Here is a 26,171-nt window from a genome sequence, read left to right on the forward strand (position 1 = left end):
TTCTCTTACTCTTCTCCTCTTCTCTTCCCTTCTCTTCCCTTTCTCTTCTCCTCTTCTCTTCCCTTCTCTTCCCTTCTCTTCCCTTCTCTTCCCTTCTCTCTTCTCTTTTTTCTCTTCTCTTCCCTTCCCTTCTCTTCTCGTCCCTTCTCTTCCATTCCCTTCTCTTCCATTCCCTTCTCTTTCATTCCCTTCTCTTCCATTCCCTTCTCTTCCCTTCTCCTTTCCTCTCCTTCCCCTTTTCTTTCCCTTGTCCTTCCCATTTTCCTCCCCTTCGCGTTTCCCTCTCTCCACCCCTCCCCTCCCCTTTCCTCCTCTTCTCTCCTCTACTCTCTTCTTTCATCTTTTTTCCCTTTTCCTTCCCTTTCTCCTTCCCTTCTCCTTTCCCTTCCCCCCCCTCCCCTCTTCCCTCTTCCCTCTCCCCCCCACTCTCCTCTCCTCTCCCCCCCACTCTCCTCTCCCCCCCACTCTCCTCTCCTCTCCTCTCCTCTCCTCTCCTCTCCTCTCCTCTCCTCTCCTCTCCTCTCCTCTCCTCTCCTCTCCTCTCCTCTCCTCTCCTCTCCTCTCCTCTCCTCTCCTCTCCTCTCCTCTCCTCTCCTCTCCTCTCCTCTCCTCTCCTCTCCTCTCCTCTCCTCTCCCTCTCTCTGTTTCTTCTTTTCCTTTTTTCTCTTCCTTTATTCACTCTTCCCTTCCCTTCCCTTCTCTGCTCTTCTCTGCTCTTCTCTTTTTTCTTCTATCGGCTCCACCGTTGTAGACAAAACTCCCTTATTCTCCTCCACATCTCGCTAGAAAAAGGAGAGTCACAAGTTGTGACTGAGTAATTTTTGCCTCAAACACAGCTTGAGAGGAAAAAAGAAAAACTGCTTCCTCCCAAGATCCCTCTGACAGAGGCAAGCTACAACTGGGACCGCAGCAAAAGCAAGGGCAGGAGTGCTGGTACCTGTCTGTGGGCCCAAGCAGCCGGGAGAAGTTGTCAATTACGACCTCTTGGTGACAGCGGATGAGGATGACCACCGCCTGGCACAGGAAGGGCATGAGCATGCTCTGCTGCGTGGATGATGTGCAGCTGCGCAGGATGTGGAGGATTGGTAGCACCTGAAAGAAGAAGGGGAGAAAGAATGACTTGCTGCATCCTTGATTCTGCAGGGCCTAGCCATGGACATTCAGCACATGAGCCTGCTCCCTTAACATGCTGCCAAGGCTTAAGCCTAAATTGCATGCCAGCTACCCTGGCTCTGCACTCAGGCTGTGCTTCTTTAGCACAAGAGGCAAATGGCACAAGGCATAGTGCAACAGCCAGAGGAAGTCCAAGACACGTGAAAGAAAGTCTCTTACATCCCGACAGATGTCCTTCCTGTACATCTGCAGAAAGGTGGTCATCCACTTCCCAGCTGCACGCACACGCATTCCTTTGCCTTTCCGCAGCGTCTCCTTGATAGCCATCAGGAAGTCAACAGTGCGTTCCAGAGGGAAGTTTCTGCACATGATCTGCAGAGAAATGAGAAGCAGGAGAGATATTTATACAGAAGGCTGTTGAGTTTTCTCTCAGCTTCTCCACCCATGGTGTTTGCTTACATGCAAAGCCTCCTCTCAGCAGCCACAGTCACACATGCACACAAACGCATGCACTCACACACACACACACATCGTGGAATCAGCTCCTTGCACAGGGCGCCATAGCTCAGATCCTCCTGCTACTTGCTGAGAAAAGCAGTCTCAAGGTGAGAGCTCATTCTGGAAACAGTGTGAGAGGCTGGAGGCAGCATAGGGTCATGCAGAAGCCTGTGCACTCAGATCCCACCACCCTTTTTTGGGTCCACCTACCCTTGCCAGTTTGGATGAGATCTGGAGCTGAGAGATGGTGCTGCAGTCACTCAGTCCCTCACACAGGCTCCCGATGTCTCCCATCTCAGTGACTCTGTTGGCCGCCTTGGCTGGAAAGACACGGGGAGAAAAGGGAAGTCATGCTTCTGGAAACAGAACTGCTTTCCATGGGGAGAGACAGAGGACAGGGTGGGGACAAGAAGAGAGCTGTGCACAGTGCATCTCCCTCCTGTAAACAGGGCCCAGCCCATGGGGCTCTGGTAGTGCTGCAGAGGAGAGCACAGGGCTGGTGCACCCCGCTCTACTCACCTTGGATTCGGAGAAGGGAGCTTAGGCAGGTGGCGGCCAACTGGCGGGATGTGGGCATGGGGTCACACGTCAGCGGAGCCAGCAATCCCACCAAGGAGCCAAAGTTCTCGCAGGCATCTCCTCTCTGCAGTGGCGAGAGGCAGGAACAAAGCTGTAGGCAGCCCCAGCTCTCCCTAGCTTCTTCTGCCTGTGCCTTCCCCATGCCATGACACAGCATGCACAGCTGGGTGGAACTCGCCTTCCAGCACTGGGGAGGGAGCAGGGAGCATGCAGTGGGGCTCTTTACTCACCGGAAGCTCTTCACAAGCAGCCAGCAGCTGGGAGCAGGTCTGCAGGGCCCTCTTGCGCTCCCACACGTTGTTTGAGGTCACTGATCTCTGCAGAACCTGGAGCAGAGCATCTGTCTCACCGTGGACCTCTTTCCCTTCCTGCCATCCCTCTCCCTGTTCCTCTTTTCCCAACAGTTTCCCTCAGGGCTGCCCTGTGGCTCCACATGGACCCCCGCCTCACTGAGCACTGACACTGCTGCTCTCATTCTCTGCAGACACTCCTGCCCCCTAACCCAGGAGCTTTTCCTCAGCTGTGGCCTGCCAGGGGCTGGCTCCTGCCTTTCCCCCTGCAGGGCCCATTTCTCTGCCCATTTCTCAGCTCGCAGTGAGCTGGCCCATTAGCAGGAGATTATTCCCCCTTTGATCATCCTCTCAGTCCCCAGATCTCTGTCCCTGCTATCAACGGGCATCATGCTTTCTCCCTTGCCCCACACATACTCACATGGACTATGTTCTGAAAGAAGCCACGGGTGGTCTCTGTCTCGAGCAGGACCACCATGAGCCGGCCCAGAGCTTTCAACGATGTTTGCAGAAGCTGAAAGCAGGAGAGGGGATTAAGGTGTGGCATCACGGCTGCTGCCAAAGCATCGGTCGTGTGTGCTGAGGTAGGGTTCTGACTCAGAGGTGGCCGGGAAAGTTACAGCAAGTTACCTGCAGGTACCGTGCTGCTTGATGTGACTCCCTGATCTTCAGCATCATGTCCGCTGAAGGGTGTGACACAATGTTCTTGAAGCAAAGAGTCAACATTTCACGTACATCCTTGCTTCCTAAAGAGGGCTTCAGCTTGCTGACAGGAGAAAAAAAAAAAAGAGAGAGCAAAAAGCTTTTACCAGCGCTCTCCAGAATGGTTCAGACAACATCTGAGTTTCTCCTAATCAACAGCTGCAAAGCCAACACCCCCAGCCTGTGCTGCTGAGCACTGTCTTCAGTTCTCCTCTCCAGCAGCAGTGAATCAACTCCTGCTCCCTTCTCTTCCCTGTCAGGGGACAGGAGTACCAGGGCCTTTCTCCCTGCCCAGAACCTCTGCTTCACTGGGCACAACAACCCTCTCTCCTGTAGATATGGCTCCTCACCCCCTGTCCCCTCCAGGCCTGGGAGCTACCCAGAGGGGGACTACCATCCTGCCTTACAACCCCAGAGGCTCCCACCCTTACCTCAACTGCTCCAGGGCCAGAATCACCTTCAGGGGCACTGGGGATACAGGGGTGCCCAAGTAATACTTCTTCAGCAAGTCCTGCAAGTATCAGAGAGACACTGTCAAAGCGGGCAAAGGGGCATGCCTGAGTTCTTCCGCCTGACCCATAGACAGACAGAACTGCCACACACCAGCCCCATCATTCTCATATTTCCCACAAAGGCACTGCAGGATGCAGCAGCTCCACAGCTGGTAGACCTAGCCTGCTGCCAGCCACTCCCTGCCAGCTCCCAAGGTCCCCACCAGCTGGAGAGTGTGGCTGAGGGAGATCTGCATGGCTCCAGGGAAGCGAGCCTAATGGCACAGCCCAGAACTCCTCTGCAGAGAGCCCTGGCTCTAGGCACTCACCATCAGAATCTCCATCAGCTTGCTCTTCAAGGAGATGTTAAAGCAGGCGGAGCCACCCACAGCATGGAAAGCAGAGCTGAAGTCAGTGATGCTCTGCACCAGCGCAAGCTTGCTCTGCAAGTCCTGAGGCCCAAGAGAGAAGAACATTATTTGAACTGTGGGAAGGGCCAAGGGCTGAAGGGGGGACACGTGGGGGCAATGCTAAGGGTAGGGCTTGGATCTTCATCTGGGCACAAACCGTTCCCCGAGGGATCTTTGGAAAGAGAAAGCCCATCTCAGCATCGCCCCACAGATGGAGGGGCTGCAGCTGGGCACTCAGACACCCTGGCACGCTTCGAGCTCTCACCTGACAGCTGCAGCTGTACAGCAGCAGGATGTTGCCCACCATGTCTCCCTCCAGGCGGGCAAGCAGCTGTTCCTTGGAGGCTCGCAGTGCCAAGCTGCCATGGGCGAGGATGAGAGCGCTGCGTGTCGCCTGAGCTCTCTTGCTGTCCAGCTCCGTCTGTGTGAGGAAAAATGCCTTTAGATGCTCGCTCAACGGCCCCCAGTGCCCTGCGATGCACCTGGGCTCCCAGGGCAGGAGCTGCTGTGAAAATTGGCGTAAGAAAGCCAACATGGAAACCCGTAATGCTTCACCTTCTTCTGCCTGGAAATCCTCCCATTCCGGCCTTTGCACAGCCTGGACGCAAACATGGTGAGTGTGTCCAGGACTGTGTGGAAGTTGCTCTCAGCAGCATGGCTGAGAAGAGAGATCATTCCCTGCAAAAAAAAAAAAAAAAGGGGGGGGGGCTGTTGGCACAGGCCTGAACCTACTGTCACGGCCAGCCACAGTGGCTGGGCTGGTCCTCACCTGGAGGAAACGACAGGAAACTGAGGAGATCAAATGGCCCGGAGCAGGGCCAGGGGAAGCCCTCTGCCCCAGGGACAGAGCGGGGATGCTCGCAGGAGCTGGCTGGGAGGAGAGCTCACCTGGGCCTCAGATGTCTCCTCTGCGTTTGCTTCCTCCATGTGCTGCAGCAGCTTCTCTTGGATGTGGAGGACTTCCTTACAAGCTCCCAGAACTGTCCCCAGGGCCTTGTACAGGAAAGACTGCATGGGAAGGGAAGGAATGGGAAGGAAGAAGGTGAGATGTGGCAGCAGCCTGACCTGCTGGGAGAGGGCCAGGTGGGAAGGACCCATGCTCCCTGGGAGTTGCTGAGAGCAGAGCACCAGCTGCAGCCCCAGCCCCAGTTGGGCACCACTGGGTAGAGCCAGGGGGAACTCACCTTTTCTCCAGAGCTGCTGGGGGAGCTGCTCAGCCGCCGGCTCAGCTCGCAGCTCAGGGCCTTCGTCCAGGCTTCATCCTCCACAATGGTCAGCGATGCCCTCAGGAACTGTTGGAGAACAGGAAAAGCCAATGTTCCCATGCCCTTTGCCTCTTCCCACATTCCCAAGTTGCCACAGCCTTCTGGGGACCAGCTTCCTCCAGCATTCCCTCCCTTAAAGCCACCTGCCACTCCTCTCCTAAGACCCCCCTTGGGCTTGGGACAAAGAGGAAGAGGCAGCGCCACAAAGGCATGCAGCCGCTCCACAGCAGCTTTTGAGAGGCTGTTCCTGTGCCTGTGTGGTGGCTCAAATGGGAGCGGGGCTCCTTGTGGCAGGCAAGCACTTCCCTGCACCGTGTCTCCCTGCAATGCTGTACCTTTAGCAGACGGTGCTCCCATTCTGCTGAGTCTGCGAAGCTCTCATCTTTCCCTGCACAGCAACAAGAAGCAAAAGAGCCTTACTTGGAATCAAGCTACAAAAGAAGAGCTGCAGCAAACCTGGCTTGGCCAGGGCACTCGGCACTGCCAAGCTGGGACCTGCACCCCCTCCACAATGACCTGTCCCTCCCCACAAACACTGTCCCAACAGGGGCACAGAACTGCTCCAAGACTGCTGTCCGAGGGGAAGTGGAGGGCCCATCCATGTCCTGGAATGGGCAGATATCTGGAGGGAAAGGTCCCCCAGCCTCAGTGCTGTCTCCCTGGAATGGGAACAGCAGCAGAGCAAGCACTGGGCCACAGGCAACACTTCCCCTCTGCCACGCTGCAGAGCTGCGTTTTCACTTCCCCCCTTCCATACCTCTATCCCTGCCTTCCACCAGCACTTTACCTTTGAGGCACTGCAGCAGCAGGGGGATTTCAGCAGCCCACATGGCCCCCACAGCTCTGTGGATTCTGCTGTGGAGGTTTTGCATCAGCAACAAGGCAGCGGCTTGGAGTTCGCTGCCTGCAAAAGGGCTCCCTGCCACCACCTGAGCGAGAGCAAGGAGAAGCAGGGTCATTTCTGCAGCAAGGGCAGCAGCTTCCTCCAGGAGAGAAGCAGCTTGGCTCTGCCCTGGAGGGCAAGGAGCAGCCAGCAGCTTTGCCCATGGTGCTGCAAGCCTGGGTAGAGAACAGGATCACCAGGGGTGAGGCGGGCACTGGCATGCTCGGCCATGCTGCTTCCTCCTCAGGGGTAATGGCACCGGCCTCTAGAGCATCTACTCACCAGCAGACGTGCCAGCAGTATCTGGGGAGTCAGCAGTGGGCCTGCAGGGAGAAAGAAGTGCTGAGTGAGATGCAGACATGCCGTGCCCTGCCATGTGCACCTCTGCTGTCCCTTCTGGGTGCTAACATGGGTCAACAGAGCTCACTGGGGGAGTTTCTGCTGCTACCTTGAAACATGGAGCTGAGGAAATGAGGATCCAATTCTTCCATGTCCCGCACTGTCAGGTCCCCTCTCTCAGCCAGGGCTTGGACGCAGTGGGAGACTGGGATAAGCATGCCGGTGTACTCGGCTGGCACCACGTACAGCAGCAGCCGCGGCCACAGGAGCTGTAAGAACGAGGCAGTTGAGCGTGTCAGCATTCCTGCCTCCACTCAGAGATGAAGAGGACTCTTTGAATTTCCCTAAGTCTTGTGTGCTTCAGAGCACGTTGGAGGACAGGCCTGGGGTGTTGCAAGGGGACAAGGAACACGTGGTGCAAAGGCAAGGAGTGGCAGCAGGGCAGAGTGTGACTTACTTTGGAGATCCCTCTTGCAGAGACATCCAGTGACCCCAGGATGTCCATACACAGCTCTTGGAGAGCGCCTTCTTCCTGGGCTTCCTGGGCAGAAAGGACTCCGGCTGCCTGCACAACAGTGATGTTGAAACACCAGTTACTCTCAGTTCTCAGGAGCCTCTCAGGAGGCTCAGCTGTGGCCCCACTGCTGCTTCTGTGCCAGCCTCTGAGCAGCACGGGTCTTCCACAGGAAGATGCTGCCCACTGTCCTTACCCTTCTTCTTGTGGTGCGGCTGAACTCACTGAAGATGTGCCCCACCACATCCCAGGCTGAGCAGCTCCAGGTGTCAGCGCTGAGCAGATCTTTGATGAAGTGCAGAATGGCCCTCCTCACCTGCCAGGGATCAATTGTGGATTTGATTTTCCTGCTCAGAAGGCAAAGGGAAGCCACCTGCTCACTGGGGCAGCCCTTTGGGCATGAGCATAGACAACAAGAGCAGAGAAGCAGCCTTGGCTCCTGAGGTGAGGGCCAGGCCCTAGCACCAGGCTGTGCACTTTCCATGGACAATACAGGGACCTGACTGCTCCACTCTGCCTGCTCTCCCCACAGGAGCCATTGCAACCCTGTTGTCAATGCCCCAGCACCTCCCTGGGCACCCAAGCCCTGCCCATGTTGGCATCAGCATTGCCACCCCAGAGTGCTTTCCTTTCCCAGATCAGCTCACCTGGCTCCTGGGGTCACTGCACACACACTGCAGAGCCTTTGCAACCTGGGCCAGCTTCTCTGTCATTGCGGGCTCTGCAAGAGATGCACAGAAGCATGCGTGGAGGCACAATCCAGATGGCAAAAGGGACCCCTGGAAGTCCCGACCCGTGATACTGACCATCAGAGCGAGCCAGAGCACTGAGCAAACCCAGGGCTGCCACGCATCCAGCCTCCCTCTCACTGCCCAGCTGCGACTGCAGAAACAGGACTGTTTCCTCTGGGCAGATTTGGGCTGTAGGAAGGAAATCCCGCGCTGCGTTAGAGAGCAACTTGTGCCCATTTGTGAGGTTTGAGAGAGAGGATTTGGCCAGGGCACCGCCAAGCATCGCCAAAGCTCCTCTCCTTACCCTGCAGCAGGATGCAGTGGGTCAGCTCTGCTCTGTCAGCCTCTCCTTGCTGTTTGGTGTCATCAGAGAGCTGTGGGAACAAGGTGCATTTGAGAAAATCATATCAGTACTGAGGATGGAAAAGAAACTGTGCTGCCAGCTCTCGTCTCTCTTGGTACTCTTGGGAGGAGGACATGCAGACAAAACACAGCCCGCCCCACAGTATCCCTGGGGTACACGCACAGCCCTGGAGCAGCCACAGGCATGCAGGAGCTAAGGCTGAGCAGCTGTCAGAAGCTCAGAGCTTTGCAGTCCTTCTGAGACTTAGCCAAGAGGCAAACTGCACAAGAATAGGCTCCCCTTACCTGGTAGAACACGGCTCCGGTGATGGCCAGAAACTTGTCCTTGGGGATGACAGACTGAACTTCCTCTAAGGCCTCCAGGAACATACGAAGGCTCTGCAAGAGACCAGGAGATGAAGAAAGGGCTGAAGACACACCTAGCCACTTGGGAGTGGAGAAACTGATTCCCAGTGGTTTGTCTGCTGGGAAAAGCTCCCGCACAGGCGCACAGGTGTTCTTGTTTGTCCCCCCCTCCTAGCAGCACCATGAGAGTCTCTGCTCTCCACCAAGCCCTGTTTGGGCATCGTTTGCAGGCATTTCCCACCCAGCAGCCCTCTTCACCCCCATCAGATGAAACTGGACATGGTCCCCCTGTCTGTTAGCACACAGCTCCTCAGGCACTCAGAGCCCCATGGTGGTGAAGCCTCCCATTCCCAGGATGCACCCCAGTGACTCCTGGCTCCGTTCTGGCTCCTGTCTGAGTTGTTCCTTCCTTGACTGAAGAACTCAGGAAGCCTCAGACTTCCCTTGAACACCTATTCCTTTTTTCCCCAAGGGCTCCCAGCCTCCTCCCTGCATCCCACTGACCCCTCGTGGCACTTGCATGGGCCCCACATCCACACTGAGCCCTGCACAACATCTCACCTTGGTCACCCTGCAGGGGTCTTGGACCTCCTGATACTGGTGCACGAGCCAGAGGAGGTGCTCCCAGACGTGCTCTCGGGGCAGCTCCTCTTGCAGGAGGACAGTCATCATGTCAGCCACAGCCCCAAGGACGGCCTGTTTGTCCTGGAGAGGGATGGCAGAGGCCAGGTATCAAAGACTGAAGGTCTGCCCTTCCTACGGAGAGGGCTTCCCCTTCCCCTTCCCCTTCCCCTTCCCCTTCCCCTTCCCCTTCCCCTTCCCTTTCCCCTTCCCCTTCCCTTTCCCCTTCCCCTTCCCCATTCCTCTGTGCCCAGCAGGAGATGGCCTCTCTCTGGAGGGCAGGCAGGTTTTCCCCACACCCACATCCCCAGCTCTCCCTGCCACAATGCTGTGACATGTGGCTGCTTCCTGGCAAGGAGATCCAGCCCTGAGAACAAATCCAATTCAGGACCCTTTGCAGAACCAGCCATTGCCCTCTCGTCACCCCTCTGCTCTCAGCCTGCTGGGCACAGACAGAACTGCTGACATGGATGTCCCCATTGCCATCCCAGGCTGGGAATGAAGCAGTGCTCACCTTTTCCTCCTTGCAGTCCTGCCAGTTGCTCAGAACAGAGCAGAAGAGCCGGTAAAGATTCTCATGGATCTGCTCTTTTTCCGTGGCAGGCCAGGAGCATTGCTTTCCAGAGTACAAGTGAACCTTGACTCCTTCTAACCATTGTTTCACAACTGAAAATAACAAAAGAAAACAAAAAAAAATAAACGAATAATTAATTACAAAAAGAAAGAAAGAAAGAAAGAAAGAAAGAAAGAAAGAAAGAAAGAAAGAAAGAAAGAAAGAAAGAAAGAAAGAGAGAAAGAAAGAAAGAAAGAAAGAAAGAGAAAGAAAGAAGGAAAGAAGGAAAGAAGGAAAGAAGGAAAGAAAGAAAGAAAGAAAGAAAGAAAGAAAGAAAGAAAGAAAGAAAGAAAGAAAGAAAGAAAGAAAGAAAGAAAGAAAGAAGGAAAGAAAAGGGAGCCTGCGAGAGTCTGCAGCAGGGTGAGGTGCAAGGGCTGTCCCAAGCCCCCCTGCTCTGGGGCCAGCACTCACCAGCACAAGCAATGCGCAGGGTTTGGCCGCTCCTCACCTGGCCCACCACACTGCGCAGGCCAGCCAGCGTCAGCCACACAAAGGAGATGCACTGTGGAGCTGCAGAGAGGAAGGAGAGGGGCACGGTCAGAGCCTAAGCAGGGAGGGAGGAGAGGCTGCAGCCCTGCACCCCCAGCTCTGTGGAGATCATGCCAAGGGGAGAAACCCCTTTGCCTGGTTGTCATAGGCATCAGGAGGCTGAGGGCACTCTACCATAGGTGCTGAAGAGTTTGCCCAGGGTCACGAGCACAAAGTCCTTAGACATCTCCCGTGTGGCCTTCAGGTGGCCCTGGAGCTCGGCCATCACCAAGCTGAAGTGTGTCTGGGCCAGAGCCACCAGGACATTGCTGGCAGCCGTCCTCACGCTGTCCGTCACGCCCTGAAAAAGAGTCACTGGTGACACACGACAGGAGACTGCCCGAGGCCTTCCCTTGGAAGGGCTCAGCGACCGCCGTCCACCAGCAGAACACCAGCGCGGGCAGGCGGCTCCCTTTGCCTTCGGGAGTGACCCCTCACCTGGGCTGCTGTCAGGTCCTGGGACACCTCTGCCAGCAGCCGGTTCACCACTCCGCACGGCGGGCGGCTGTCACCTTCCCACAGGACGTGCTCCAGCTCGCAGTACGCCTGCGCTCGGTCACCCTGGGGACAGGGATAGGTCACGTTTTGCTTTGCCCTTGTTCCCGGGGAGCCGCCCGCTGCCACCCATCGCTATGCCGATGAGCTGCCGGGGCCTGACACTCACGGGACAAGAACCAGGGCAAGGATTGATGGTTGGACGTCCCCAGCTCACCTCCTGGTCTTGCAGGCGCTGCAGCAGTAAAGTCACGGCACAGGTGGGGACAGGGCTTTCCACCCTGCCTCTCTCCCTGCGACGTGTAGGTCTGGGCATGCAGCCCACACAGGCAAAGAGACCTGGAAGGAAAGAGCAGAGCAGCTGTCACTGGTGTTGCTTGGAGCCAGGGCCGAGCATCCGGCCAGCTCTGGGAGGAACGCTCCTCCAGCCCCATGGTGTGGGGTGGGCTGTGCTGGCACATGTGTGGTTGGTGGGGAGAGGGGAGAGAGCCTTCTCATTGCTGGGGTACTGGGGAAACCATGATGGGCGGCTGCACTCAGCAGAGCAAGAACAGTGCTGCTGGCACATCCTAAAGAGACACTGGTGGCACACACGTGCTCGGGCAGCGTCATGGTGTCCAGAGAGGTGGAGGGACCTCACCTCGAAGGGCTCTCAGCCGCTCCATCACACAGGATGTCTCCAGATAGACACAAAGCTCTCTCTGGGTTCACTTCCTGCGCGTCCCACAAGCGGACTGAGCCACCGCTCCCACCGCTGCCACAGGGGTGAAAGCAACAACTGTGACATCACAGCAAGGAGTGCCACCTCACAGAGAATGATGTGCCCGGGGCTGGGGACCAGACAGCATGCAGGGCAACCCTGCTCACCCCAAAACACAGCATGTTTTTGTGAGACACTTGGCTCTGGGGTGGACATGTTCTGCGCTGAAGCAGGGAATCACCTTAGTGGGTGAGGGAAAGACCCTGCCTGGGACCAGCTGCCAGGCAATGGTGCCTTAGTGACTGGGGACTCCATGCCAGGAGGCACTGAGGCCCCCATTTACTGTCCAGACATCCTTTCCAGAAAGCTTTGCTGTTTTCCACGGCCACGTGTCAGAGACAGTAAGGAGAACTCCACTGCATCTTATCAAACAAGAAGACCACCATCCGCTTGTCATTCAAGTAGGGTCATGGGAGGCTGTCACAAGGAAATGGCAGAACATCAGGTAGGGCCTGGTGTGCCACACTAACAGAGAGAAAAGAAGAAGAAGAAGAAAACTGAGGATAAAAAAGTCCCTCACTAAACTAGGGACTTGGGAGACGAACTCCCAAAGAAAAGAAACCTTTGATGGAGGAATTCCCTGAGGGGAAGAAACCTCTTCAAAAGAACCCGTGGGTCCTGCTTGCTGCAAAGCTTCATTGCTTTCTTCCATCCTCTGCAGTGATTAGACGAGATCCTGAGATCAGTGGACGTACTACAAACCACACTGGATCCATGGTGGTGACTATCTCTCTTGCTTTCTACAAAGATTCCTTGCTTTTATTTCTTTTCTATCGCCTGTCTTTCCTTCCCCATATCCCTAAGCAACTAGGACTTGTAATAAACTGGTCAGGCTAACATTTGATCTGCTGTGTCTTAATCTCACTGTTGGGTATACATGTACTAAAAGAACTTCCTCTCCCTCCTATAAATTGGAGCTTAAGATCCCTAAGAGTAAGTAGTTGGGTAAAGGTGGCAAGAGGCCTGTGGAGATGAGCAAGGAACTCATGGATAAACTAAAAGGAAAGAAGAATGTCCATGAACAGTGGAAGAAGAGCCTGTCCATCTGGGAAGAATATAAGAATCTTGTCAGTGCCTGTAGGGATGCAACAAGGAAGGCTAAGGCCCTCTCTGAATTAAACATTGCAAAGGAGGTAAAGGATAACAAGAAAAGGTTTTTTTAAAGTACGTCAACAGGAAAAGGAAGATGAGGGAAAACGTGGGACCCCTACTAAATGATCTGGGTGCCTTGGTAACAGGGAATGCTGAGAAGGCAGAGATTCTGAATGCCTTTTTTACTTCAGTGTTTAATGCTAAGACTAGCCCTCAGGAACCCCAGATCCTGTAGGTAAGAGAGAGTCTGGGGAAGAGAAGGCTTCCCCTTGGTGGAGGAGGATCAGGCCAGATAGCATCTAGCCAAAATCCACAGGCTCTGATGGGATGCACCCACATGTGCTGGGAAAACTGGCAGAGATGGTTGCTAAACTGCCCTCTATCATCTTTGGAAGGTCTTGGCAAACAGGAGAGATGCCTGAATTCTGGAGGATAGCCAGTGCCATTTCAGTCTTTAAAAAGGGCAAGAAGGCAGATCTGGGAGACTACGGGCTAGTCAGCTTCAATTCCATCCCCAGAAAGGTGTTGGAACAACTTTTTCTGGATATCCTCTCCCAAGCCATTGGAAGAAAAAAAGACTATCGGGTGTAGTCAACATGGATCCACCAAGGGGAGGTCATGCTTGACCAACCTCACTGCCTTCTGTGATGTCTTCACTGCCTGGGTAGATGGGAGGAGAGCAGTGGATGTTGTGTGCCTTGACTTCTCCAAGGCATTTGACTCTATATTTCACACCATTCTTGTTATGAAACTTAGAAAGTGTGGGGATAGATGAGTGGGTGGTGAGGTGGATTGACAGCTGGTCAACTAGCAGAAGGTCAACTCAAAAGGTTGTCATCAGTGGTTCAAAGTCTCATTGGAGGCCTGTAACCACTAGTGTTTCCCAGGGTTTGGTGCTGGATCCTGTCTTGTTCAACATCAGCGACCTAGATAAAGAGAGAGACTTCACCCTCAGTGTGTTTGCTGAGGATACAGAGCTGGGAGGAGTGGCTGACACACTGGAAGGCTTTGCTACCATTCAACAAGATCTGGACAGACTGGAGAGCTGGGCAGAGAGGAACCTGATGAGATTTAACTAGAGCATGTGTAGAGTCTTGTGCCTGGGGAGGAAAACTAGATGATCTTTGAGGCCCTTTTCAACCCAGGCCATTACATGATTCTATGATTCTATGATTCTATGGTATATTTTTCTGGCTATTATTTTTAGTAGCATTATTAACAAGAGATGTAATATGTGCCACTATTTTAATGCTGTAATATGTATGGAATACTAATTTCTTCCTTAGTGAGCATACCTCAGATAATATAGCACACCCTTTATCAGTTTGGTGGTGGGCATCAGTTATTTAAAGCTGTTAGAACTGCTGTCTGCCCTCTGGGTCATCTACTTGGCTCCTTGTTTAATCAGATTTCTGTAAAGTGGATGCACAGTGCTGCTGTTCCCAAGCAACATCATCTAATTTCTATGTGTTTGCTCTGAAAAACTGTTAACAACTAAGTGTTGGAAAACTTTGCTTTCCACCTATATCTGAGACTGTCTTCTGCTCAGATTTCAACAAATGCAGGTGATGTTGGAAAGGGACTTTTTATAAGGGCATGTAGTGACAGGATGGGAGGAAATGGACGAGGGTAGATTTTGGACTAGATTTTAAGAAAAAATTCTTTACTGTGAGGGTGGTAAGGTACTGTAACACGTTGCCCAGAGAAGTTGTGGATGCACCCACTCTGGAAGCATTCAAGGCCAGGATAAGTAGTGCTTTGAGCAACCTGGTCTAGTGCAGGATGTTGCTGCCTGTAACAGGAGATTGGAACTGAATGATCACAGAAGTTCCTTCCTACCCAAATCATTCTATAATTCTATAATTACAATCCTCAGATGACTGAATGTAAAGCAATTTGGTCTTGTGGCAAATTACATCAAGAAGAGCAGTAGGAACTCACAAACTGAACGTAGGTTTTTTGAGCTATGGAGTTGCCCATTCTCTACTGAGTGGTGTAGACAGGACTGTGGCATTGTCTATTCCTGAGCAGTGTCCTTCTTGCACTTAACAGAGTTGCAGCTGAGAAAGCTTATCATTTGTATGAAAACCACCACCGCCTCAGATATATAGAAATATATTTTCAGTTAAGAATACTGCTCAATAGTTTTAAATAATTATACTGCGACAATAACAGATAAAGAAGTGATTTTGCATATGCTTTCTTTTCAGAGCAGAAATCTTTATGGAGTAAGAATTTATAATAAAATTATTTTCAAACTTTTAATTGCAATGTCATTGGAAGTTTTAATAAGCATTCTAATTGAAGTGAGTATTAAATTACTAACTAAAATATTCTTACTTTTTAAAATGGCCTTTTAAAAATTAAGGCACTATAAAGTTACAAAAGAGGGAAGAAAGACATTTCCTATTCTTATACCCATTCAACTTCAGTGGAAAAATGTACGTTTTAATTACATTTCAGATTTAAACTAGAAGTGTGATTTTTAGACCTATAAGAAAAAAAATAATTTTCAGACATATCAAGAAAAATCTTTTGAAAGTGAAAAGGAAAAGAATAATGGCGTTGCATCTTGTACAGACATTTTTACAACAAAGTAATAAAAATGCAATAAAATTATTCATGAAAATTGTCGATCACTAATGTATTGTCTTTGAGGTTCTTAGTATCCTAATATAACCCTTTGGTAGTGTTTTACTTTCATATTACCGTGCTGGGATTCTATCACACATTGGAGAGTGATGCAGAATGTAAATGCAGTGTCAAAGATTACAGAAAACCACAGGGGAAATTAAGAGCTGTTTCTTATATGGTATTGTAGGCCTCAAGCTATTTTGTTCTGGGCATCTTGTCGTTATTGTTTTGTATTTAAGTCTTTGGTGGTGGTAAGTGATGTGTTCTGAAAGTAAGAATCACTGTTGCAGAGTCCCAAAAATGATTATATTTTAAAGAATGTCTTCCCTAATTCTGAGACAGTTTTCATTGAGATCTACAGAATTACAGATATAAAATTATGGAGATATTCTCAGCATTTTATATTTGCATACAACTGCACTTCATTGAAAGGATGATCCAAATTCAGTTAAAGTCTGTTGCAAAATTTCTAATAATTCCAGCAAGCACAGTTCGTAGTCCATCCACACCTCTGTGCAAACTGATGGCCAACAGTTAAATGTTTCCCAGAGTCAGACTCTGTGACAAAAAAAAAAAAAAAAAAAAAAAGGCTTAGAAGGCTTCCTAGCAAATTTTTATTTCATTTTTAGTTTTTTTCCAAAGCAAACTAAAAACTAGCATGATTCTTTACCATCTTTTTTTTTTTTTTTTTTTTTTTTTTTTTAAGTTTGTCTCTTGTTTATTTCTTTACTATTGAAACTGTGACGATGAACCATTCATATTTCTAGTGGAAAAAATGTTGGGGATTCTTATCTTCTCTCCATTCCAAACAAGAAAAAGTTTAGTTTAGTTTCAAGATCTCTAGAAGTTGAAAGATTGTTATGGGATATATGACATACATAGTCCTATGATACTGAATTTACTATTCATGTTTTCCTGCCCAGAGAGTTGATTATCTTTCTGATCACAACTTTTAACCAAACCTAGCATTTCGACTGTGCTAAATGCACTCACACTTATGAAGAGTAGTGACAACTAATGCCTATTTTCTTGCAAGAGATATTTAAATGAATCTTGGGAATTCCATATCACTGCATTATAGAGTTCATCAGGGCTCTTGTAGTCATCTATCTACTGCTGGGGCTGTGCCATGTCACTGCCAGATTAGTGCTATGGAGAGCTATAAATCTGTGTACTTTCTTTTCAAGCAGCATTGTGTAGTCACAAAAGGATGGTAGTGCTGAGACCTGCAAGTGAGACTGAAGAGAGTTGTAACCAGGGGAATTCCCAAAAAGAAAAATAAGGAGATCAGGTATTGACACTGGATCTGAAAAACTAGGCAGCTTGCAAAGTACATGAAACTTCACAGCAGTAAAAGAGATATGAACATAGAGAATAACAGAGCACTGTGCTTTGTAGCAAAGGAGTATAGTTTAATTGTGGACATAGATAAGAAAGGAAAAAATGGTCTGCATAACATAAAGAAGTTGAAGAATAGACCAGGGAGACTTCCATTTTCAAAGTCAGAGAGGAAAGCTCCCAGTCTAAATGATGAGTCAAAAATGATAAAGTGATAAAGAAGCAGAAATGGAAAATGCGTGCCAGCTTTATATTGTTTAGTCCTGTTTCCCTTCCTGCTTGTTAATTTTGATCATTAGACAAAGGTTCTGAGACTGTTTGCTTGTGGTCATCCTTGAGAACAGAGCTGTAAACCCCAGAATCTGAAAGTGAAAAATACTGCACTGTAGTACTAGAGAATCTCTGACTCAATGCAGTTTGTAAGAAAAAGAAAGACAGTGCATTTTTTCATTTCCTTCATGTAGTAAAATACATGCTTATGCTCACAAAAGGCTCTACAGGAAAAGAGTAGGAAAGCATTAATGTTATCTACTGAAACTGAGTCTTATGGACATTCCTGTCAAGTGTTTCAGGGCTTAAAATCATTACTGGATTAATGTCTGCCTTGGGAGCTTCATTACATTTTACTTAGCAGGCTTTGTCCTCAGTTGGCTTTTTGTCATTTTTATATTTGTTCATACGTATGACGTAGGATGATTTCATACAGTTAACATGGTGTCTCATGACCTGAAGACTGAGGAGATTTTCAGAGAGGTGACAAGTTATCCAGTGGTACATCTGCTTTTTAGTTACTGAAGCCCGGCATAATCTAGAACTGATACATGTAAAAACAGACCAGTGAGGATAACACTCTTCATGTGAGGGTCTCTCACATTAGGTTTTTTTTTCAAAATTTTGCTTAAAGTTCAATTTTGAACATTGTCCAAAGCCTCTGTTTTGATAATCAGACAGCTGAGGAATCCCCTCACCCATAAATGTGAAAGAGTATGTCTTCTATAAAGCAGTGTGGCAACTGTAGCTCAGTATTTGCTTTAATGATGATTATTTCCTATCCTTCTCTATCTGGCTTCTGAAGGAAGTTGGCCTCTAACACCACTTAAGCAGAAATAGTTTGTAAATCTTCTTCCCAACTGCTTTGTGAGTGCTCTTGATAATAGGTGCTGTTGATGTGAATTGTTGTTATTATCTCCAGTGACTCATTAATCCGTTGGTTACTGATCTGTTCAGTCTTTTTCATTTCAAATGACAGGACTACAGATTGTGTTCCAGCCTGCATTTCAAAGCCTCCATTAAGAATTTAATGAAATATATATCATTTTGCAGGGAAATCAAGATGCATGAGATGAATGTACTATGGGTTTGGATTTTAACTCCCTCTTTTTAATTCTCTGGTTAGATATCGATAGTTTCTATTAATCTTAGACAAGAAACAAACCAAACCAGTCAACGGACCAACCAACCAACCACCACAACAACAAAATCACATAAACAAACAATAACAAAAAAAACAGAAAAACAAACAGAAAAACCCCAACCCAGTAAGTTGAAAAAGCAGTTCTTTTTTTTTTTCTTCTTTTTTTTTTTTTTCCCCACTAACTGTGGAGAGGTTGTAAATAACCAGCCAAGATGCAACAACTAGCTTGTACGTGCCAAAAATTAGGCAGGGAATTTGATTCTAAATACTTGACTTTGAAAATATACTCAACTCAATTCCCAAGCCATCTTTTCTCATCAACTAATTAATACTCAAGGAAAATAAAAAGCAAACTCTCATTAATAATGAAAAGTTGCCTTGGATAGCAAAATATCTGCCCAGAAGAAACTTCCAAGTTTTATGTTACCACCTGTGAAAACAGGGGCTGCTCATACAAGAATATAAAACAACCCTAGCAGAATCAGTGAGAGCAGCTGAAAGCAAGCTGTACAGAATAAGCAAACTGTGAAGGAAACCCTCTGTAAGGATCACAAATTTCAGAAGGAGAGAGTGGCCCCAGTCTGGAACTTAACCCACTGTGATACATGCACAGTGAGAAGGATGGTCCTATTTTAGGAATCTAACCGGTTATTAAACACCAGCAAGGCAAAGGCAAATTGGGATGAAAGCAATTATTTCTGAGAAGTTAGCAAAAAATTTCAGATAAGCAAAGCCTATTTGCAGTATTTATTGTTTGTTGTAAGTACACTTTAATAATAGGGTAATTTTTTTCTTCCACTGAATTTACCAATTGATGGTAAAAACAGCCCTGTAAAAGTCATCCAGGCAAAATAACGAATTGGAACAATTATTCTTCCTGAGTAGATTTTCTAAATGAAGACTCCCTGCAAAAAGGCTGAGAATGGTTGCCTTAGCTAATGGTCCTTTCTTGTTTGTTTTTAATCTTTAAAGCACACATGGTTTTGCAGTGTTGCAGCTGCTAAATTGTGTATTTGTATTCGACATAAAGTTCTCAGTTTCTCTATCTATCACATATAGATAGATATATAGATAAGTTTATCAAACAAATTATTTGTGAAAGCGATAGTACAGTTAGGAAAAAATGGTGTTACTATTTCTTTAAAATCAGGTGTTTATGTGTATACAGGCACACAAAAAGATTGTGTATAAATATACCTCTTCTTTACAGATGCCCTTTTTTACTCACGGCAGTGTGTTAGGCCTATGATAGTCTGACCATTATGCTGCCACAGCAGTAGATACCTTCAAGCAAATTAGAATTTGCTGGGCTTAACTTGCAAAATTTAGAATATGGCATTTTGGGTGTAAAATGGCAAGGAGTTGATGGTAATAAGCCTTTCGCTTTCAAATACGCTTTCTTTGCTGCAAAAAAACAGTACTGACATGCTTGCAGCATTTCTCAAATCATCTATTGTGTTGGTGACCCTTACCAGACAGTTTTGAAAACATAATTCTTAGAGAAAAAGACATATCTCTAGTAAATTTACTTCCAGATGACTCACAAGTTACAAATCTCCAAGGGGCCCCAACATCAGTGTTATGTCCATATCCCACAGAATTTCAGTCTAAGGTGAGCGCCTGACTCTCTGAAGTGTTTTCGAACAGCTCTATAAATACTAACATTCTTTGGCTGAAGTATGAAATAATTATTTTAGTACATGATAGGGCTGCCTGTAGTCTGACCAAACCACTCTAAGTATCTACAACAAATGAAGCAGACCGCCCAGTAGTTAGAAATACTTGTATCCCCAAAGGGAGCATAAGAATACTAACTCAAACGGAGATGGTGACACTGAGGGGAACACTACTCTCCTGTCAGAATTTAGTTTTACAAGATATGTTCAATTTCTCAAAGATTATTTCACTGATCGTATTAATATGGAAAATGCTTCTTAGCTTTTCTGTGTGAGTACTCTAAACCAATCAGGGCCGAGCAGTTCATGATAACCACAGAATCATAGTTCCAAGGAATGGATGCAGACAAACATCTTCGTGAAAAGCCACGAAGGAATAGAGGACTCAAGCATTTCTGTGGTCATTGATTTCTTGGCTTCTCTGCTTAGACTGCAAGGAAGAGTGCTTATTACTGTAAACCATACTGCTAACATGGGAAATGCCGCTAACTCCTTTCTGTCCTGAAAGGCAAATTAACATCAGAGCACAAGTCTTTCAGGGACTTCTGAGTCCCTTGCCTCATTTGGACTTTTTCTATGTAAAAGAAAAATCTAACTATTAGTTCTCTGAGAGGCTTATTTGTAAGGAGGTATTTAAAATCACAGTGGGAATAAAAATCTCTGTCGTGGTTTGTGTGGCACTGCTGTGGGATAATGAGCTGTGTTACATCACTTGACAAGGCTTCGAGGATATCCATATTTAGATGGATAGACTATGATACTTACTGTAGTCCCATAGATAGACAGGGAAATATGTCCATAGAAAATGCTAGTTTTAGAAAGTAGCTAGCAAGGCCTCATTGTTGCAGGGTAACAAAACTTCAGAGGTCATCTTGTGCTGTGTACAAAGCAGTCTTAATCCCAAGCTCCCAGATTTGGGTAGGATAGGCAGAGAAAGTCTTCCTGAAAACTATGTCATACAGAGGACAAAGACTGTTTCTTAGGATTATCAGAGTAAAGAAAATGCTTTTCTGCACAAATCCTTTCCAGTTTACAGTGCTCCTAAACTCCTCCTCTCTAAGATTTGTATAGATGCCAACTGTGAGAGATGGCTGGAACAAAGCTGATTCCTTTTTTACTCTTTTCTCCAGTTGCCTGTTTATTTTGTAGTACATATCACCGTCTAGAAAAGTCTTTATAGGTACAGATAATTGTAATTTCTTCTCCAGATTTCTAAGAGAAGATATTTTTGAGGGGAAGGAATAAGGAGAAGTAGAGAAAGAGCTTAAAGCAAAGAAGTCAAATTGTCAACAGATAGAATGTTTAAAATGTTGTTTGTCTTTAGTGGTGTTTATTTTATTATGTAATTTCTTTACTGGTGCTGATCTTGGCAAAGTTGTTATAAGTAGTCTGTAAATTTTTGTGTACTTAACCCATGACCCTTTGATTATTGGTTGCTTTCTATTTTTCCCAAGCACTGATTTAAACTCCCTTCTTCCCTTTCTCTTTCTCACTTGCTTTTTCCTAGTGCACTGGGATTATTTATGGCTCACTGGAGTTTTTGGGATTTTACAGCTGGTTCCTAGACTCAATTACCTCAGTCTTACCGTGCAGAGCTTTTGATATTAAATAGGATTGACTTCAGATGTATTGAATTCCCATCACTTGTAGAGACATCCAGCAAATAAATTCCAGCATTTCTGAGCATTGGAGAGAAGCTGTTCTTGGTCCCCTGCTAAGCTCTCTAGTTTGGAAAATAGTTTTTTTCAAATGTTTGGCAACCAAAGATATCTTCTGTGAGACAGAGTTGATAGTATACATCTACATAAAAATTACAGTGATCAAGGAACACTAAAAAATATTCATTTGTAAGTGTGGCTCAAACCTGCTGTACTCTGGTTACATTCCTCTAAGCATAGATAGCTAACATGGTACTGATACAAGCCACATTCAGTCACTGTCTTCAGCAATAGCATACCCAGACTTCTGCTTTCCTGTTTTTATATTAAATCCTTTAGACACCAGGTTTATCAGGTGAAATACATTTTTCTTGCCTACTCTTTAGACCCATGGCTTTCAATGCCTAAGTAAATAGTAAAAACTCAACTGATGAAAAATTAAACTACAAGTACTGCTAGTTCAGTCTGACATAGTACTTCTCACTTAGCTTTCAGCTCTACCTAGTCCTAAATCCTTGTTGTCTGTGCACATTTTTCTCAACATGTAGCTGGGCTTTAGTTTATGACAAGCAATACTACACAGCAATTTTATATGAATCTTGTCATGTGTGAAATATGAATATTGTAGATGATGACAGTAAAATTTGAAATATCTTGCAAGGAAAAACTGAAAAATCCTCCTAGCCAGTTTTTTTTTCCCTCAAGTGGGTATAATATTTAAAAAGACACTTGGCTGATAGTAGAAAGGAATTGAGTCTATTTGTGCCAGATCTGCCTAGCACCAGCAAAGATAGCAGCTTCTTCCTTTTTTCTGTGCCGATGCACTTGACTCTTTAGGTGAAGTACCCGTATCTAATGAAGCATTTCATTAGTCACTCCAGGCACAGGTTTTCTAATGCTATTGCCAGAAAAGGTACTGATGTCTTCCTCATGTGGATTCTTGACCGTGGTGAAAGTTGCACAGATCAAAAACATATCTTCCAAAATTAATGAAAAAACCACAGGATTGTGTTAAGTTGCATTCCCATTAGTGATTTAGGGGAAGACGATTTTGCATATCACAAGCATTTTTTCTGATCTATCAAGCAAATGAACTTTCTCTAGAGCTAGGCCTAAAAATATCAGCGAAGTAGAGTAGCAAATAAACATATATAATAAAACTACAGTTGAAAACTCTCAGTCTGCCTAGTATCTCTAGAATAATACTAATAACAACAGCTCTTATTTTCAGCCTGAACTTTAAGAAAAGATTACAATACTAATTTAAGGTATATAAACTTGACTCTTCTGTTCACTGAAGCGCTTGCAGTTCGCTTAAATTCCACTGCAAACAGTTGGAATATTCACATATTCATGTACAAACTGTAGTATTTTGGTGAGAGGGGCAGGTCATAAAACATTTTGATTTTTCAACAGTCTAGACTGAGTGCTTTCAAAGTTTACACTTGAAAGAGAGAAGCAAACTTTAGTTTATTCTGTGAATTTGTTTAACAGCTTGAAGGTCAGATTCCAGAAAAAAAAAAATCATTACCCATTCAGTGGTCTGGATGATTTGATTATTATTATTATTATTATTATTGGTGAGGCATTGGAGTGTTAAATGAAAAACCCACATCTTGAGGCAAGAGGGAGAAGGTCTTGGCTGTGGGAGGAGAGAATTCCTTAATTATACTAGAAATGGATCCCTAGGAAAAACTGTTCACTGACCAAAGAATTGTTCTGTGCAGTACAGCAAAGTTCTTTAACAAGGTTACAACTCAGAAAATGACTCCTCTTAATCATCACCATGAGTATTGATCACTTACGAAATTTAGAGACCCTGTGGCCATCTCTAATAAGACAGTCTGAGGTCATTGTTTTCCAGTTGTCTTTCTACCCATATTTAAAACTTTATAAACACTGAATTATTCTTCATAGAAAATTAGATGAGCTACATCTGAAATGTCCATATCCATTTTCATTTTCTCACATGCATATTATGGACAACTGCATTTCATCTCTGGCTTCACAGTCTCATATTTCTAAAAACAATAGAGATATACATGTGTGAATGCATATATGCATATATGTATGTATGCATATATGTATGTGCGTATTTATGTTTGGCTTTTTTTTTTTTTTTTTTTTTTGGTCATTTTCACACTTAGTGTGATAAAGACTCCAAGTATAAACACTGTCTGGATGTATTTTATTGGATTGTTGTAACAATTTAATTATGAAGAATTGTTGCCAGAATTTAGGATATGATTTCCACATGTTCAAGCAACAGGATTGTAATCTTATATTTAAAAAGGTTTAAAACAATTAGAATTTAATCCACACAGGTAATTTTGTATGCAACTCCTCTTTAAGTACCAACTCCCATTGGTGATAAGAAAAAGGCAGACAGAGGGAAGCTCTTCCTGTTAAGCACTGCATCAGAGCTCTTTTACATCTGTATGCCTTATTGCATACTTTGCAGAGAAATTTCACAACTCTGATGATAAACAAACTGGAGGAATAACTTGCTGGATAACACATATGAGAATTTTGGGAGGTGGAACTAGCACTTGCCAACCAAAACTTTATTCTTCTTGGCACTGTGACTTCTAGCTCACAACTTCCTCACAATGGCCCAAATTCAGAAATGTCTTCTCTGTGGCCTAAGAACCAGAAGTGGTATTCCTCCCCTGGAATGGAATCAAAATGAGGTATACCTTAATATTCTGTGTTTTTTAAATTATTATTTTTTGCATGTTTACTATGGGTTAAATTCAGCTAGATCTCTGTATCCTGAAATACTAACTGAACTGGCTTGAAGTTTACTCCTGCAATTGCAGTGGATGGTTCATACAAACCTGTTGGATGATTCCTCTGTTAAATCAGTGCTCTTTCCCTTGCCTTTGTAGTCTTTGTGCTTATGGTTCACAGCTGAAAAATACTTTATCTTTTAGCTTTTCATGAACAGTTATGACAATTGGAGTATTCACATTGTAGCTCACTGTGCAGTGTCTTTGTTGACATTATAAATGGACAAGCTGTTTTTCCAAAGCATTTTTTATATCAAGTAATGAGTCACTTTGCTTAAAACAGGAGTTCTGCCTTCTGAAGATATTCTTCTTTATGAGAATTTGTCAGAATATATCTATGAAAACTGATGCTAAACTGGATTTCAGATGCAGAAATGTTTCTCACCCAAAATGACAACATTTCAGGGCAAACTTTTCTGTTCTCTTTAGTTTTCAGCCAGAATGCTTTAGCTTCTAAAATTATTTGTGACAAACAGTAACAGTCTGAGTGATATGTTCTCAGTGACATATTATGTTCCTTCAATAAATCTACTCAGACAGAAGCCTTCTGCAGGAGGAACTGGGCCTGTCTGGGGAAAGAAGGCTTCTGGATCTGTGGTGAAGAGGGGACTGAAAGGAACTTGGAGGCTGTACTCTGTAAGCAGCTGGGAAATTCAGTCAAGCAGACAGACAGGTCTCTGATGTGATAGAGAAATTTTTAAAGGCTAAGAGGGGAGAGAGTAGAGTTTGATGTAACTCAAAAAGCCACTCACTTGGCTAAAAGCAAGCCTGAAAGCAAACACCTAATCCACAGGGACACAGCTAGCAAGGCAGAAAGCTGTTTATAAGTCTTTTTGTAGTTGGTTTGTCTCTAGACAGATCCATCTGGACGTTCTGGCTGACAGGAGGTCCCATTACACAGGGTTTGATCAGTTCTAAATCTTTTTAGAAGCCTACTGTGAATGAGAAAGTGCTTTGCATCAGATACTGGTTATAATGGTTCTAACAACTTCTGCTTGTTTAACAAAACCCTTTTGTTCTTCCTTATTTGCTGGCAGTACTGTGTTGCTGTAGTTAACAGCTGCTGTGTAGTACACAGCCTAAATTACCAGTACAATCACCACTAGGTAGTAGACATACATTACCGAGCCTCCCTGTGTCAGTATGGATAGTCCCATCTGAAAATCTGAACTGGAAACAGTTGTTGTTCTGTTGTTCTACTGATACTGTGAACAGTCCCTTTTAATCTATGAAAACATGATTGCATACTTTCTCTATTTTTTTCTTTAGGAAAAAAAAGCTCATTTTTATCACTCCATAATTCATTTTGTTACTAGATATAAAACAGATTTGGTTTCAATAATGTCTAAGGAGGAAGTGAATATGCAGTTCAGAAGTACAGACAGCATGACTTTAGACATAGTGTAGACATTCAAGATGCTGCTTAGCCTCTTTTTGACTGTCAGGCACCAAATTCAAGTGTAAATCAGCACAGAAATGCCATCATTGTTAGGAAGCAGGATTTTTGTCTAGCCTTTCCTCCATAAATTGCAAAGGTGCTTCTTGTTCAACAATCCTAAAGCTCTCTTGCTTTTAATGTCTCTTGTTTACTTGTTCAGTTTTCATATCACACAGTAGAAGATGAGTCTTAGTAAGAAATAAAAAGTTTAAACTCCCTGGCTACCTGGATGGCTAGTGATGATGGTGTCCCATGCTTTTGCAAAGATTAATGTTCTATATGTTCACACACAATGGACTTCTATCTAATCTGAGTAATTTTCCTCACGTGGTTATTTTGTAAGCAACACAATAGTAGAATGTATATTTATAATGGAAATGGCTGTTCTTGGCTTAATTGTGTTTCGCTGCTCCATGTTCCAGAGGAGAAATTGGGCAGTGGTCACATGTTGTTTGTTATGTGTTAGTTGCAAATAGTAATACTTTTTCTGAGTTATACATAGGTTTTTTTGTATTTTTTGTGTGGCTGTATGAAATACAGATTGTCTGTGAGGGCTGTTGCTGTTAATGTAAATGAACAAGCACATTTTAAT

General features: G+C 46.0%; 1 protein-coding gene and 1 long non-coding RNA gene across 2 annotated transcripts; one reads left to right on the plus strand and one right to left on the minus strand.

Annotated features, from left to right (window-relative positions):
* Nucleotides 1-606: 606 nt before the first annotated feature.
* On the minus strand, nucleotides 607-11,533 carry LOC149919971 (maestro heat-like repeat-containing protein family member 2B). The gene is made up of 31 exons (XM_090123958.1): nucleotides 11,421-11,533; nucleotides 10,998-11,119; nucleotides 10,724-10,846; nucleotides 10,421-10,586; nucleotides 10,169-10,267; nucleotides 9,659-9,810; nucleotides 9,085-9,228; nucleotides 8,464-8,556; nucleotides 8,120-8,189; nucleotides 7,891-8,004; nucleotides 7,732-7,805; nucleotides 7,281-7,400; nucleotides 7,028-7,135; nucleotides 6,680-6,839; nucleotides 6,514-6,554; nucleotides 6,136-6,277; nucleotides 5,684-5,736; nucleotides 5,268-5,375; nucleotides 4,972-5,091; nucleotides 4,639-4,761; nucleotides 4,349-4,504; nucleotides 4,003-4,125; nucleotides 3,614-3,693; nucleotides 3,111-3,246; nucleotides 2,902-2,994; nucleotides 2,421-2,516; nucleotides 2,131-2,254; nucleotides 1,822-1,931; nucleotides 1,333-1,485; nucleotides 938-1,092; nucleotides 607-782 (listed from the first exon to the last, which is right to left on the minus strand). The coding sequence occupies exons 1-31, from the start codon at nucleotides 11,443-11,445 to the stop codon at nucleotides 731-733; spliced, it is 3,435 nt and encodes a 1,144-aa protein (XP_089980084.1). The 5' UTR covers nucleotides 11,446-11,533; the 3' UTR covers nucleotides 607-730.
* Nucleotides 11,534-11,553: 20 nt separating this feature from the next.
* Nucleotides 11,554-12,382, plus strand: LOC149919972 (uncharacterized). The gene is made up of 2 exons (XR_016459728.1): nucleotides 11,554-11,729; nucleotides 11,831-12,382. It is a non-coding gene; the product is annotated as an uncharacterized LOC149919972 (long non-coding RNA).
* Nucleotides 12,383-26,171: the final 13,789 nt, after the last annotated feature.

The sequence above is a fragment of the Phasianus colchicus genome, chromosome 1 (assembly GCF_987193195.1).
Source record: "Phasianus colchicus chromosome 1, bPhaCol1.hap1.1, whole genome shotgun sequence".
Taxonomy (NCBI): Eukaryota; Metazoa; Chordata; class Aves; order Galliformes; family Phasianidae; genus Phasianus; species Phasianus colchicus.

What these genes read in the sequence shown, in the direction of transcription:
- LOC149919971 (XM_090123958.1), bottom strand. Translation starts at nt 11,445, where the DNA reads ATGGAGCGGCTGAGAGCCCTTCGAG. An exon ending in CCGGAGCCGTGTTCTACCAG is followed by an intron (nt 8,190 to 8,463) that starts GTAAGGGGAGCC and finishes TTGTTCCCACAG; the next exon opens with CTCTCTGATGACACCAAACA. An exon ending in CCTCAGCTCCATGTTTCAAG is followed by an intron (nt 6,555 to 6,679) that starts GTAGCAGCAGAA and finishes TTCTCCCTGCAG; the next exon opens with GCCCACTGCTGACTCCCCAG.